This window comes from Mobula birostris, chromosome 5 (assembly GCF_030028105.1).
Source record: "Mobula birostris isolate sMobBir1 chromosome 5, sMobBir1.hap1, whole genome shotgun sequence".
NCBI classification, from domain to species: Eukaryota; Metazoa; Chordata; class Chondrichthyes; order Myliobatiformes; family Myliobatidae; genus Mobula; species Mobula birostris.
The window spans coordinates 27,957,997-27,974,638 of NC_092374.1; the positions used below are offsets into that span (position 1 = coordinate 27,957,997).

Genomic DNA, 16,642 nt, shown 5'->3' on the forward strand with positions numbered 1-16,642 from the left:
TTCGGCCTCACCAATGCCTTATACAATCTCATCATAACATTCCAGCTGTTATACTCAATACTTCGATTAATAAAGGCCAATGTACCAAAAGCTCTCTTTACGACCCTATCTACCTGTGACGCCACTTTTAGGGAATTTTGTATCTGTATTCCCAGATCCCTCTGTTCCACTGCACTCCTCAGTGCCTTACCATTAACCCTGTATGTTCTACGTTGGTTTGTCCTTCCAACGTGCAACACCTCACACTTGTCAGTATTAAACTCCATCTGCCATTTTTTAGCCCATTTTTCCAGCTGGTCCAAGTCCCTCTCCAGGCTCTGAAAACCTTCCTCACTGTCTACTACACCTCCAATCTTTGTATCATCAGCAAACTTGCTGATCCAATTTACCACATTATCATCCAGATCATTGATATAGATGACAAATAACAATGGACCCAGCACTGATCCCTGTGGCACACCACTAGTCACAGGCCTCCATTCAGAGAAGCAATTCTCTACCACCACTCTCTGGCTTCTTCCATCGAGCCAATGTCTAATCCAATTTACCACCTCTCCATGTATACCTAGCGACTGAATTTTCCTAACTAACCTCCCGTGCGGGACCTTGTCAAAGGCCTTACTGAAGTCCATGTAGACAATATCCACTGCCTTCCCTTCATCCATTTTCCTGGTAACCTCCTCGAAAAACTCCAATAGATTGGTCAAACATGACCTACCACGCACAAAGCCATGTTGACTCTCCCTAATAAGTCCCAGTATATCCAAATGCTTGTAGATTCTGTCTCTTATTACTCCTTCCAGTAACTTACCTACTACCGACGTTAAACTTACTGGCCTATAATTTCCTGGATTACTTTTCGATCCTTTTTTAAACAACGGAACAACATGAGCCACTCTCCAATCCTCCGGCACCTCAACTGTAGACAGCGACATTTTAAATATTTCTGCCAGGGCCCCTGCAACTTCAACACTAGTCTCCTTCAAGGTCCGAGGGAACACCCTGTCAGGTCCCGGGGATTTATCCACTTTAATTTTCCTCAAGACAGCAAGGACCTCCTCCTTTTCGATCTGTACAGTTTCCATGATCTCACTACTTGTTTCCCTTAATTCCATAGACTTCATGCCAGTTTCCTTAGTAAACACAGACGCAAAAAACCTATTTAAGATCTCCCCCATTTCCTTTGGTTCCGCACATAGCCGACCACTCTGATCTTCAAGAGGACCAATTTTATCCCTTACAATCCTTTTGCTCTTAATATACCATGTGTTCATATTATCATGGTGGTATTTATATTGCCATAATGTACTAATGAGCAATGTTATTTCCTACTCTATTATTAAGAACCAATTCAAAGGACAAAAACATGTCTTGGATTTGTGAGGGAGTATAACTCAGGCTCTACAACAGAAGTCAAGGTGATGATCAGAAAGCTTCTATATTATAACTTCTCCTGGTTTTAGGTAATAGAGATTTTCAGAAGCTCTGTAGAGCCATATATCTGATCAAGATCAAAATCAAAATCCAAGGACATCCTCTCCCTGAAAAGTGGTGTAGTTTTGCTGCAGATCCCAAAGACATACCGGTAGATTAATTGGCTACTGTAGATTGCCCCTAGTGAGATGGGCAGCAGGAGACTAAGGAGTTGAGAATAGGTCAATATGTGTGGGGACTGAAATGATGGAATTGTTCTCAGTGTTAGTATAGACTTGATGGGCTGAATGGCCCTATTGGCGCTTATGAAATTTGGAAGCATGGTGAAATTGAACACTGGTATTACGCCTTACACACTGCTGCTCCAAAAAAATTCCTTTTTGGTATCTGCATGGGATTGTTAGCATCATAGTTAATGTCCTCTGTTACCTTTCAGTACAATTAGTACTTCATGTTCATTCTCTGAGATAGGTGAACATACATAGATGATGCTGTTCAATTGTGCTATTTTTCCTTTGGCTGCAAGTGATTCGTGCTGATCATGAAGTTATAAATTAAGGTGTGTCATAACATTGTCACATCAGCACAACAGATGCTATTCACATGTATTTATGCACAGGTATAGTTTCAAACTATACCATATGTGGTCTTCATTCGAAGCAAAATATCAAATCTGTACTCATAAATATATTATTTTTCCATTGGTAGGTTCCAACATTGTTCATTGCTTCTAACAGAAAACATTTAGTGGTGGATTAAAAATCCTAGCCAAAGTGTGAGCAGGAGACTGTAGCAAGCTAGTTCAGGCTGAAGGGGTGCACCACCCTCTTCTCAATTACAGAAAACTCTCTCATCCCTGGGGCTCCTTTTTGGTGAAGCTATCTCAGTTTGACAGTGGAGTACTACCTTCTGTGCTTCCTCTGTTACTGTTGAATTCTTTGTGGATTTCATGCCAGGTTTATGTATGTTTGTATAAGTTCTGTACAACCGTCAAGCATTTGCCTCTTATGCCCCTAGTGGTAAACTAATATTAATCTCATTTCTGTATATAAATTTAAAAAAGAATTTAATTTTTAAAGTAGGCTTTAGAAATGTTCACAGCAAGAGCCAGGTTCCATTGGAAAAACCTTTTTTCCTGCTTTTTTATTAAAATAAAATATATTTTATGATTCTTACAGGAGGTTAAGGGACTGGAGGTCTTTTTTTTACACAAGCTAAGGCTACTTTTCTTTTGCTGTCCATGATTAGAGTAAAATCTATATTCTATGATTTCGGCAGGAGGTCAAGAAGCTTGCTACTGCGTGTTTTATTTTTAACCGGGATGCAGTTATGATTGTCTGGTGTTGCCTGCGATTTATAATCAATGGATGAAGTTAAGAAACAGGTTGGTGAATTAGAATACTTAGATTCAGATTCAAATTTATTCATGACATGGACATTAAAACATACAGTGAAACGCACCGCTTTGCATTAGCAACTAACACACCAGAAGGATGCACTGGGGGCAGCCCGCAAGTGTTGCCGCATATTGCGGCACCAGCATTGCATGCCCAGCATGCTTAGCAGAACAACACAGGACACAACAAAACAGAATATACCAAGAGACAACCCAGCAAGAGCAAAACAAGTCCTTTTCCTCCTTCCCACCCACCTGTGTGCACAACACAGTCCTGTAACCCAATGATTAATTAATATTCCAAATGCAATGTCAAAAAAATACAAATTTAAATACCTGTTCCCAATTGAAAACAATGTTCTTACAAAGAGCATGGTAACACTTAACTGCTTAACAACCTCTCAGCGTGTCACCTCTTCCCCCACCAGCCACTGCTCAACTACCTCCCGTCCTCCTCCTCCTCAGCAAAATTTCATCAGTAGTTCACCCAATCCTATTTCCTTTTCTTCCACAAGAAGGTAGTTTTAACTAATTTGAAACCTGTTTATTTTCCAACTGCTTATTTTTACATTCAGTATATAGGAGCCATTACTGCTTCCTGTAGACTCCCAATGTTCGCCCTCTTTACTTAATTTATTTACTATATCTAATAAATTTGCAGGAAAACACTTAATTATAATCAATACGTCAAGCTATTTTTCACTTTGCAGTATGAGGGCTAACCACAATTGATTAATTTTTCACAAGAGACTTCCTATACTGTGCAGTGCAAAGGATAAAATTGAATCTGTTCCTGCTTCCCCCCCCCCCACCCCCACACTCTATATTCTTACAGCACTGAGTGATTTTCTGTGTCGGAAAACAGCTGAAATGAAACTGAGCGCTTTTGGATCTTGCAAGCGATAGGGTAGTCGTGTCAGTTGTTAACAGCCAGCAGGTCGTTATTGCTTCTATTTCTGCTGTTGTTACAGATGAATTTAGTTACTTTCCAGTGTCAGGAGTCTATTACAGCTGTTACGTGAGCCGACCCCCTGCCTTCTAAGTCTTGACAGAATTTTTGTGAGAAAAATAGCTGATTAGAAAGGCAGACTACCAGCACTGCTTCGCAGTGGAACCCAAATTACAGCTCTGTTTGCGATGCACATTGGGCCACCCTAAGATATCCAGTTTTATGTGTAAATACACTAATTCTGATTATAGCTCTTGGATACTGGCCAGCTAAGCAGTCGGCCTGAGGGTTGTGCATTAAAACTGCGGAGCTTGTCGGAATCAGTGCGTCTGACATAAGACAGCTCTTTGATTAGCATGGGACTGGGTGGCTGACTCGTTTCCTGCCCCTCCATAGCTGTTCACTGTATTCAGAAGCAGGGAGCCATTCATCAGCAAGGCAGTCGCATCAGCAGAACCGACTCAACTCTACGCCTCGCAAAACTGAAAGCTAAGCATTTGGAACTACGAGCAGTCCAGCCTCTCCTGCCGAAGTGGAGACGGGTTTCAGAAGATTTTGTGAGGAGAGTGAAAGAAAATACAGCTGTGTGACGCTGGGCTTTAATTAGCTGCATATCTCGCAGGAATAGATTGATTCACAGATACCTGCAGGAACACTGTTCCTCAGCTGCACGCACACATGCATACACATATACATGCATTCTGCCTGTGTGGCAGCAGCTGCGGGGTATTTGAACTGAAGATTGGTTTCTGATTTATGTATTCTGCTTGTCCTTTATCATTGATTGGATTTTGCTAGATGTAGCAAAGCACTTTCTCTGTGTTCAAAGTGTTATACTAATCCTGTGGCAGGGTGGATTGACATTGCATCCTTCAGTTCCTGGGTGTACTGTTGGGGTCAAAACCCAAGGCTGGGTTTCTAATTTGTTTGGGCCTTTTGTGTTCTGCCTCACAGTTCACCAAGTACTCCTATGCTGAATCGAGCTATTGTCTGGGATCCTGGGGCTTTCACGCTGCAAATCGCTGGCTGTTCTTTGGCTCAGAAGCCACATTATGTGCTTTTTTTCTCCTTATGTGAAGCTGGAAGCTATAAGCAGTGGTGATTTTAAATGAAGTGTAATGCATTGTGGGATGTGTGTAAAATTGGATCTGTTAAGACATAGGAGCAGATCTACGGTCCGCTGTGTGGAGGAGGCAGTACCAGAATGTTTGCTAATTCTTTCAGCACGTTGACTTATTTCTAACCAAATAGAGTGCGGCAAGAGATATGGAGCCCGGCTCACATTGCTAGTGGATTAGACTGCGTGCAGCCTCCAAATGAAGAAAACACGGAGTACAACCTTACGCCGAGCTTGGCCTAGCTCGGATTTTTCAGACCGGGCTTCGGACCGCATCAGGTCCCGGAGCGAAAAGGACTACCGCTTGCACAAGCATTTCCCACCACCCTTTATTTCTACTGCACCCAGAGGATATCTGACTTCAGGTTTGTAGATTATTTTGCTGCTTTTGGGGAGATGGAGGACTGGAGGGAGTAGTGGGGATCTGTCACAAAGCTTTTGTTGCTCACTGAAGTACATTGACATGTGTGAATGGTAACATAAATGGTCCTGATTAATGTTAACAAAAGCAGATATCCTCCATTTTGACTTCGAGGAAGATGCACGTTAGAATCTTACAAAATAATTACAGTTGCACATTAGCCAAAAAATTAGTAACTGAATAAGGGTGAAATGAATGTACACTGATGTGATGAAATGCTGGAATTTGTTGTCATAGCAGCAGTATCCATCTTCTGTGTATATGAAGGATTTTACGTTAGTTCTGCATTAGTATCGGCTTAATTTTCTTTGTCATTCAATGAGCTACTGAGAATCGTCCTGAATGGTGCTAGTCGCAGCTCCCTCCCACCCTTCATTCATGTGTTTTTTCTTTGGGAGGTTTACCATACTATCTGTAGTACATTTGATACCATCAGGTAAAATTACAGGCTCTGAAATTGATTTTTCAACAGCTGAAGATCCTTTATTTTGAAACAGTTGGTACATATAGGGGAATTACCATTTGGAATTTGAAGCTATTGAATTATCTTCATGTAAATTAATAGCACTAGTTTCAGCAAATCACAAAGTAAATGCCCAGTAATACAGCTATGTTTTAAACTGCTGTGCATATCTCTGACTGACCACTTAACCTCTGTTGAACTCAAACATTGCAGTTAAGGTGCCTTTGCAGTGTCAGCGTAAAGTGGTTTCAGTTTACGACAGGTGTGTGGTTGTAGTGCAAGTACAGCCTGAGTCTGGAGTCAGTTCATGACCTTACTGATAGGGATCGAGACTCTGCAGAGCTGAGAAATGTCCCTCTGCTTCAACTCAGAGTCAATTCCAGCCTTCAGTCCCAATTTGCATGATGCACATTTAATGCTATGCAAAGCGGAAACCGGTTCTCACCGTAGCTCAGTTCATGGCACAGTGATTGTAGACCAAGCATATTCTCAGGGATCTTAAGTCAACAGTTAAAAGTCTTTTTCAGTTTTACTCTGGACAACATGCAGTTCATGACGTAAGACCATAAGATAATAGCACATATCCCTTTTGTATTCATTTGATGAAGAAAATTTCAGGATTTTTATTATCTTTATAAGGATTTGATGTACAGGCGTCATGGGGAACTTTGTGCATTTGCAATTAGAAGGGAGTAGCTCTCAAACCACTTGTATTCTCACTGCACAGTTAAGAACATAGAACATAGTTAACTGCTGGAAATTTGAAGAAAACAACTTATATATGCTAATTTTCACCTTCTGTACTGAGAAATGTTAACCCTATGTTCAATAAATCTTCTTGAAAGTGGGCTTGAGACCAGAAATCAACTCTGAGGAGACGGTAGCATGGGACTCCGTACTAAGCCATTGCGATGCTCTGTAACACAACTCTAGTTTGTTATTTCAACTTGCTGATTTTAGATAAACACTGAATTCTATCACATGCTATGATAAGTACTGGCAAGCTATGATTTTGTTAGTAAAATGGCTAGAGTTTTTGAATTGCATACACAGACAAAATCTTTACTTGAGTTTGAGTTGACCTAATTTCACAATGAAAAGCCTAAAACTGGACCGAAGTTAATTCAAGAGTGTGTGAATCTGGTTTCAAGAAAGTGGTGAGCTTGGCTTGACTGAATTATCCTTCTTTGGTATTTGGGCTTCTCTAGTGTTTCTGGGAGCAAGTGCCAAGTATTTTCAAAGGAAGTGGCAAATGTAATTGATGGCTTTGGCAGATGCAGGAAACCTGTATTTGCTTTTAGCTGCTGTTGCTATAGTGGTCACATAGGAATGTTTTTAGAAAATCCCATAGAATTTTACCCACATGCTCGAATTGATCTGAAATAATACTACACATAAGTGCTTTATTCATGGCATGTGTGCTTGCTTGCTGAAAATATTAAAATTTGGAATCTGGATAGCACAATAATTTTCAATTACATTTCCTTTAATAATTATATGCCATTAAAAAAGAATACATTCTGACCATATTTCTGCTTGGAAAAAATGTACATGTAATACTCAGCAGGGGAAAACGTATACAAAGGGCTCTATTTTTCTCTTTTGATTGCTTTCATAAGTTCTGAAAAAAAAGTTCAGCTCAGTGTCACCCAGCGTTTGCACTTCACGTACATGTCTGGCCCAGGTTAACATTCAAATTAAAGCATAATGAGGAAGTGGTAGACCACAGCCTCAGCTAGTGGTATGGACTTCTTGCCCATGGGACTAAATATATGCGGAGTTCTTCTCATTGGTAGATACTTTAACCACACATGTAGAATCATGAAATCATGGAATTGTCAGAGCATTGGAGGCAAATGTTTGGGCCATTGTGCCTTGACTGGTTCCTAGAAGAGCTATCCTGTCAATCATGTTCTCTTTCCACATACTCGCGAAAGTTTTTCTTTCTCAAGTGCCTGTCCGGTTCCATTCTGAAGACACTGATTGCTATGTGTGGGTAACTACTGTCCTGTTAGGGTTAGAGTCTGAAAGGAGTAAATCATGCATCCATGGGCTGTGCCTGTTTTACGGAGGAGTGTTTAGCTGTGCTCCGGCTCAGGGTTAGCAGATGGTTATTTTCAGCTATCTCATCAGTGCACCTCCCCGCCCCGTTTTGATCCGCTGCCCTAACTCCCGCGAACCATCACCATTATAGAGCAATGATAAATAAAACCAGATGTTACAGCAGACACAAATGACAAATTTGCCTCTTGATCCAGGATGGGATCAGACAGCACAGTGCCCAAATGCAAAACAAATGAACTCAGACTGTTTATTTTCAGTTTTAACCTCTGATTCCAACCATCATCAACTAGTACCGTACCAAGCCATGTGAAAGCAGAGTTCTAAGACTATAGATTTAATTGCTTCATGTAGTATTACTGAACAACACACCATGTCCAACAGTTGACAGGTTTACCTAATGATCAATATTCTTGCTGTAAAAATATTAATGTACTCTGGCTTAGCCAAGTAACCGTTCTTTCATTTCCTTGAGGAAGTTGCTTTCTTCGCAGGAAACCTATAGGAAGCGATCATGTTGAAAAAAACCTGCTTTGATTTAAGATAAATATGTTCTTTGACACACATCAAGTAGTACATGGGAGGACCCTCAAGTGAGTAAGTTGTTTTCTGTTTGTGCAATTATTTTCAGCGTTAATTTCTTTTAATGTATTTTAGAATCCTTCTACAGTGAAACTGTGTTGGAAAGACAAGACTGTTGTTCATTCATGAATGATTGAGTCAGCTGATGAACTTGATAAGGCAGGTAACAGAATACAAGCTGTCAGGCACCATTAATCTATGAAGTATCTGCAGAGCACTAAATATCCTAGAGCTAGTCTGTAGATATAAAGGTGAACTACACTCGGGCTAGTAATAATGTTGTACATGGCTTGCTATACTTAAGGCTTGAAAATTCATGGATTGATGGATATTACCTATTGTAATGTTACTGACAATGCTGTATTGATTTATGACCTTCCAAAGGATAGTTGGTGACAAATGCATTTGAAAATCAGAATGTGTGTTGCTGATGATGGACATTAATCTCAGTTGAAAGCATTGCTCAATATAAGCTTTCTTCATTACAGTGTATTGTTAGTGTCATTAAATCTCAAGGTGGTCTTCTCAAAATAATTAATCTCAAAAGTGGGACACTTTGCTGTGTTAAAGTTTCTTTACCACAAGTTGCTGTTCTTGTAATTATTTAATGTTTCTGCAATGAACCAGAAATTATATAGAATCATTATATCCCAAGATACACAAAGCTCATACAGTGGTTAAATGAAATTTAGTTGATTTTCCTTACCATAGTTTTTCATAATTTGGAGGATAAGAGGTTGCACATAGGATACAGTACAAGCTGGCAGGTGATAGATGAAGCCAAGTGAGGAGAAAGGTGAGTGGGTGGGGGAGGGGCTTGATAAAGTAGGAAGCTGGGAGGGGATAAGTGGAAAAGGTAAAGGGCTGAAGAAGGAATCTAATAAGAGTGATCATGGAAGAAAGGGAAGGAAGATGGACACCAAAGGGAGATGATAGGCAGGTGAGGAGAAGAGAAGGGTAACAGGAGAGTCAGAATGGGGAATGAAAAAAGAGAGAAGGGGGACAGGGACAATTACCAGATGTTAGAGATTCGAGCACCAGAGGGAGGAGATGGGAAGGTGAGGAGATAAGGTGAGAGAGGGAAATGGGAACGGGGAATGGTGAAGACGGGGCATTACCTGGTTTGAGAAATTGATGTTCTTACCATCAGGTTGGAGGCTACCCAGACAGAATATAAGGTGTTGCTCCTCCATCCTAAGTGTGGCCTCATTGCGGCACTGGAGGAGGCCATGGACTGATATGTCGGAATGGGAAGGAGAAGTGGAATTAAAATGGGTGAGTGCGAATGGGAAGACTTGATAAGGGTGTCGGCCTGAAGTGTCGTCTGTTCACGTTTTTCCATGGATGCTGCCTGGCCGGCTGAGATCTCCAACATATTGTGCATGTTGCTTGGATTTCCAGCATCTGCAGATTTCCTCTTGTATGTGGAAGCACCATTCTTCAGCTGCTTATTCAAAGTTTCCACTGATTGTTGGAAATAGATATGTAGTTGAAATCTCCATGATTAAATTATCAACGTAAGATTTTTTTCTGGGATTTTGGAACCTATTTATAAGTTGTGATAGAGCACATCAGCCCTTTGGCCGATCTAGTCCATGCTAAACTGTTATTCTTCCTAGACCCATCGACCCTCAACTGGACCATAGCACTCCATACCCCTCCCATCAATGTACCAATCCAAACCTCTTAAATATTGCAATCGATCTCTCATTCACTGTTTCCACTGGGAGTTCATTCCATATTTACACCACCCTCTAAGTGAAGAAGTTCCCCCTTAGTTTCCCATTAAATACTTCACCATTCACCCTTAACCTATGACCTCTAGTTCTAGCCTCACCCAACTTCAGTGGAAAGAACTTGCTTGCATTCATCATCTACATACCCCTCATAATTTTGTATACCTCTATCAAATCTGCCCTCTTTCTCCCACATACATATATTGTCCATCCCTGGTTGCCCTACAGCAGGTGGTAGCAGGCCATTGCAGCCCTTCTGGTGAAGGTACACTAAATGTGTTCTTGGGTGCAAAGGTTTTGAATTCCTGAATTTTCAAAGAAAGCGGATTGAATGCAGTCAAATGCCCTTTCTTGGAAAATGAAACCTCTAAGAACTATTTCAGAAGTTCAGGATTGTTGGTTATTGACTGACATACTGTATTGTTAGCAGTGATAATATTCAAATATATTAAAACACGACAATAACAGTCTTTCACATAAAATGCCCAAGGGACTCAGCAGGCCAGGCAGCATCTATGGAAAATAGTACAGTCAACGTTATGAGCCGAGACCCTTCATCAGGTCAGGACAATAACTAGTTGTTCAGTAGGCTAACTCAAAGCTGGTGATGAATCAGCATATAGGAGGGGGATTAAAAATCTGACTGAGACATGCCACAACAGTAACTTCTTACAATGTCCGCGAGACCAAGGAGATGATTGTTGACTTCAGAAGGAGAAAACCAGAAGTCCATGAGCCAGTCCTCATCTGAGGATCAGAGCTGGAAAGGGTCAGCAACTTAAATTCCTCGATGTTATTATTTTGGAGGACCCGTAAGCGCAATTATGAAGAAAGCACAGCAGTGCCTCCACTTCCTTAGAAGTTTGCATTGATTTGGCATGACATCTAAAACTTCGACAAACTTTTATAGATGTGTAGTGGTAGTGGAGAGTATACTGACTGACTGCTTCACAGCCTGGTTTGGAAACACCAACGCTCTTGAATGGAAGATCCTACAAAAGGTAGTGGATATGGCCCAGTCCATCATCTACATGAAACGTTGTTGTAGCAAAGCAATATCCATCATCAGGGACACCTAACACCCAGGACATGCTCTCTTCTTGCTGCAACCATCAGGAAGAAGGCACGGGAGCCTGGGACGGACATCACTAGGTTCAGGAACAGTTATTACCCCTCAACCATCAGTGCTCCTGAACCGAGGGGATAACTTCACTCATCTTTATCATTGAAATGTTCCCAAAACCTATGGACTCACTTTCAAGGCTCTTCATCTCATGTTCTCAATATTTATTGCTTTTTTTTATATTATTAATTCTTCCTTTTTTTTTGCAGTTTGTTGTCTTTTGCACACTGGCTGAAAACCCCACATTGTTGCAGTCTGTCAGTGGTTATTATTCTATTATGGATTTACTGAATCTCAGGGTTGTATATGGTGACATACAAGTACTTTGATAATAAATTTACTTTGAACTTGTAGAGTGGGCTGTTCATCATCTGTCACAAAGATGTTTAAGATGCTTTCATGGCAGATTATCAAAGAGATTTTAACATGTATCCTGAAGGATGGATATAGAGTAATTTAGTAAGAAAGTAAGCCTTTTGGTTCACCAGTCCACACCAACCATGAAGCAAACCTCAACGCAAATGTTATTCCCATTAGTTTCCCTTCAACACCTCCTTATGTTCCTGCAGTCCAGATACACTAGAGCGATTTACGTTCAGTGGCCAGTTACGTTCAGTGGCCACTTTATTAGGTACACCTGAACCCCTGCTCATTAATGCAAATATATAATCAGCCAATCACATGGCAGCAACTCAACGCACACGTGCATGAGACAATTGTTCAGTTGTTGCTCAGACCAAATATTAGAATAGGGAAGAAATGTGATCTAAGTGACTTTCACCATGGAATGATTTTTGGTGCCATACAGGGTGCTTTACATATCACAGAAACTGCTGGTTTCCTGGAATTTTCGTGCACAACAGTGCAAAAACAACAAAACAAAAATCCAGTGAGTGTCAGTTCTGTGGTTGAAAACACCTTGTTTGTGAGAGAGGTCAGAAAAGAGAATGGACAGACTTGTTCACAGGAAGGTGACAGTAACTGAAATAACCACATGCTACAACGGAGATGTGTAGAAGAGCATCTATGAATGCTCAACATTGTGGTCATTGAGCTGCAGCAGCAGAAGACCGTGAACATACACCCAGTGGCCATTTTATTAGGTACAGGAGGAACCTAATAATGTAGCCACTGAGCATAACTTTCCAATGTTGTAGTATAAGAGACAGACTTGAAGAGGAATGATACTGCTTTGGTCCAATACAGAGAAAAGTAAGACTGCACAGATGGGTGGAATTAGAGGTTTACAGTATGTGCTGAACAAAGTTGTAGGTACAGAAATATATAACAGACATTACAATGCATATTCCCTCCTTGCTTTATTAATTTTAATGAAAGGCTAGTCAGAAGTAAAAAGCTCTTTCTTTATTCTGTCCTTAAGCACTTTTCTTAAAGCTAGCTGACACAAAGTTAGTCTGGGATATGAGGGACAGTAGGGTTGTTTAGACTGAGAAAGTGTGAAGTATGAGCTAAATACGATGCCTCCGCTGAATATGAATAAACTATTGCAATTATAAAATAGAAGCAAGGCAGATACTGTGGGGTGTGCAGCTTCTGAAACAAAAACAAGGAAGATTTGAAACATCCAGCTGGCCAGGTACTATCTGAGGAGAGGAAAATGGAGTTGATGTTTCAGATCCGATTAAAAAGTCATCAACCTGAAATATTGACCCAATTTCTCACCACATAGATGCTATATGACTTGCTGAGTGTTTCCAGCATTTTGCTTTGTTTTAGATTTTCACTATCACCTGTCTTTTGGTCTTTGACACCAGGTTTTAAGGTTTTCTTAGAACCAATATGGCTGTTCTAAATCAGTTTTTAGTAGTTTCCTGGGTGTTGATGGGAATGGATTTCACCAATGTAATACCATTGGCTGTTATTGGGAACTGGTGATCTTTTGAGATATTTGGGCCTAGAACTCTTCACTGAGGAACTCCTACGGTAAAATCCTGGAATTGATCCCCAATAATTACAACCACCATCTTGCTGTATTAGATAAAGTCCTCGGCACTGCAGTGATTTATCATTCATTCCCATTGATTAATTAGAACAGCTTAGTGGCAAGCCTAGTTAAATGTTGAATTGAATTGAATGGACATCAGGGTAACCTCATCTCTGGTCACATGTCTATGTTGGAACTGAGGCTGTAATGAGATCTGGAGCTGAGTGGATAGAAACATAGAAACATAGAAAACCTACAGCACAATACAGGCCCTTTGGCCCACAAGGCTGTGCCAAACATGTCCTTACCTGAGAAATTACCTAGGGTTACCCATAGCCCTCTATTTTTCTGAGCTCCATGTATCTGTCCAGGAGTCTCTTAAAAGACCCTATCGTATCCGCCTCCACCACTGTCGCCAGCAGCTCATTCCACGCACACACCACTCTCTGCGTAAAAAAAACTTACCCCTGATATCTCCTCTGTACCTACTTCCAAGCACCTTAAAACAATGACCTCTCATGCTAGCCATCTCAGCCCTGGGAATAGGCCTCTGACTATCCACACAATCAATGCCTCTTATCATCTTATACACCTCTATCAGGTCACCTCTCATCCTCAATTGCTCCATGGAAAAAAGGCTGAGTTCATTCAACCTATTCTCCCCAATCCAGGCAACATCCTTGTAAATCTCCTCTGCACCCTTTCTATGGTTTCCACATCCTTCCTATAGTGAGGCGACCAGAACTGAGCACAGTACTCCAAGTGGGGTCTGACCAGATGGGGTCTGACCGGATGCAACATTACCTCTCAATTCCTAAACTCAATCCCATGATTGATGAAAGCCATTGCATCATATGCTTTCTTAACCACAGAGTCAGCCTGCACAGCAACCTTGAGTGTCCTGTGGACTTGGAGCCCAAGATCCCTCTGATCCACCACGCTGCCGAGAGTCTTACCATTAATACTATATTCTATCATCATATTTGACCTACCAAAATGAACCACCTCACACTTACCTGGGTTGAACTCCATCTGCCACTTCTCAACCCATTTTTGCATCCTATCAATGTCCTGCTGTAACCTCTGACAGCCCTCCACACTATCCACAACACCCCCAACCTTTGTGTCATCAGCAAATTTACTCACCCATCCCTCCACTTCTTCATCCAGGTCATTGCATGTTCTAAACTAAGTATCATGGAACAAGCTTCTTGTATGTGACCTTATTGGTACTTTTCCTGCCACCCCTTATTGGAATAAAACTACTGTGGTAGCAATTTACTTGCAAGAATTTTGCAATATCAATACTGAAATAAGGAAAGGAGTACCAAGGATATACTACATGTCAGAAAACTGCCCACTTCCAGAGTGAAACACTACTGGGACCATTTCCAGTTTAAGTTGCACCACTATGAAAATTTGACCAGTCCCTTCCCATTGTAGCTCACCTTTGCACAGTTTCTCAGATGGCAATCCCTATTTCTAGGTCTGCTGGGTCTCCAGGTTCACACTGCACGCCCCCCAGCCATCATCACTTCCCCCTTCTGCTGGCCCTCTCTTCCCTAGACCTGGCTCACACATCGATTTGTGGTCATATGGTAGACCCATTGCATTGGGCAATGTTAACTAATGAATTTTGTTCCTGTGGGCCCCTAGTCATTGACTAGGCATGCATTTGCCCTGTACTAACTTAAACTGAATTTCTGTACAAGAGATGCCATCTTTCCCACTACTGACATTTTCCTCATGTAGATTCTGCAACTGTTTTGTGCTAATTGGTAATGATTGATTGCTTTAGTTTGTCAGTAACTCCATCAGTTATATCATGCAACCAACAGATGGTACACACTAAGCATGTTGGGCTGTATGCTTGTATTTTGCCTCATATTTCTAATCTACAGTCCATAGCTGAGGTTAAATTCTTGTAAGTATGATATATTAATCAAATATAAAGCACATTGTGGAGGAATTTAGTGTTTCTGCTGCTATTGATTGCTCAAAGCTCCATTCCAGATGCACTATAAATTTGAACTTTATCCAGCATATTTTTGCTGTACTATATTACTCTCATCCACATACTCAGAGCCAATTTTCTTTTTTATATATAATAGAGAATGAAAAATATTCCAGTGGTAATTCAGAATTTAGTGTAAAATCACACTAATGATGTTTTCATCTTTTCCATCTTATTTTTGGATTCTCTTGCCTAGTCCAGTTATTTATTGTACAATTCCAGGTTTTTATGCAGTTCATTTCTCACATTGATCTTTTTTTGTTTAAACAATAGTGTCCTGATATTTGTTCTAAATTTGTTTTCAAGAAAGATAATTGAAGAGTAATTGATACACCATTGCTACATCGAAGGAATGCCCCATGAATAATTAGCAAATGCAGGAACAAAAGATTTCACTGACATGCAGTACTGTGCAAAAATTTTATATATATATATATATATATATATATATATAGAATAGTACAGCACAGTACAGGCCCTTTGGCCCACATTGTATAAGCTTACATAAGCTAAGATGCCTGTACTTTTGCACAGTACTGTATTTTTCAATGTGGAGCGGAGAGTGAGTTTGTAAATGTGGTGGGAGCAAAGGGTGTTTGGAATAGCAAGGATGGAGAGCCATGGGAGGAGTGTGGGGCAGGTGGCAGAGAAGGAGAGCCAGGGGTAGGGAGTGGTGCAGGTGCTGGCACACCCAGCACTGAGACACCAGGCAAGGTCATTCAATTCCAAACAATTGGTTTATAGATCCATTACAGAATGTCTCTCTGGTGCCTCCCGCTCCCTCCCTCTCCGTTCCCCTTTTCCCAACCATGACCCCTCTTCTCCCTGTCGCCAGCCCACTATCGTCCACAGCAGAATCAGGTTTATCATCACTCACATACGTCATTTTTCTTTTGCAGTGGCAGTGCAGTGCAAAAAAATTAGGACAGTACTGTGCAAATGTAATACTATTGAATACAGAAGAAAGGAGGTTATGTTTCAATTTTATAAAATCTTTGTTAGACTCTAGGTAGAGAAGTGCATGCAGTTCGGGTCACCAATCTATAAGAATGTGATATTGCTGGAGAGGGAGCAGAAGAAATTCTTCAGTAATGGGAAGATACTGGAAAAGTTGTATCTGATCCCTCGGGAATGGAGAACGTATATAAAACTGTGAAGGATATATATGCAGGAAACCTTACAGAGGTGCATACAGTTGATTTAGTTTTAGGGGGAAAGAGATTTAGAGGAGATAAGAGAGAGAATCTCTTTCACCCAGAGTAGTAAGTACCTGGAATACACTGCCTGAGAGAATTGCTGAAGGAGGGTCACTGACAACATTTAAGAAGTGTGTGGGTGAACACTTGAATCATCGAGGCATAGAAGGTTAATGGACCAAGTGCTGAGAGATGGGATTGATAT

The 16,642-nt window shown here is 40.9% G+C and overlaps 1 protein-coding gene across 4 annotated transcripts in view; it reads left to right on the forward strand.

Annotated features, from left to right (window-relative positions):
• LOC140197579 (storkhead-box protein 2-like) overlaps positions 1-16,642 on the forward strand; it is a 332,737-nt gene that overhangs the window by 181,582 nt on the left and 134,513 nt on the right. The window contains exon 1 of one of the 4 annotated variants that reach the window (XM_072257717.1): positions 4,046-5,261. The exons of the other annotated variants lie outside the window; for them this stretch is intronic. Within the exon in view, the coding sequence (XP_072113818.1) occupies positions 5,096-5,261 (166 nt within the window). The 5' untranslated portion in view covers positions 4,046-5,095. Of the gene's footprint in view, positions 1-4,045; positions 5,262-16,642 lie in introns of those variants that run through there. 4 annotated transcript variants of the gene reach the window in all.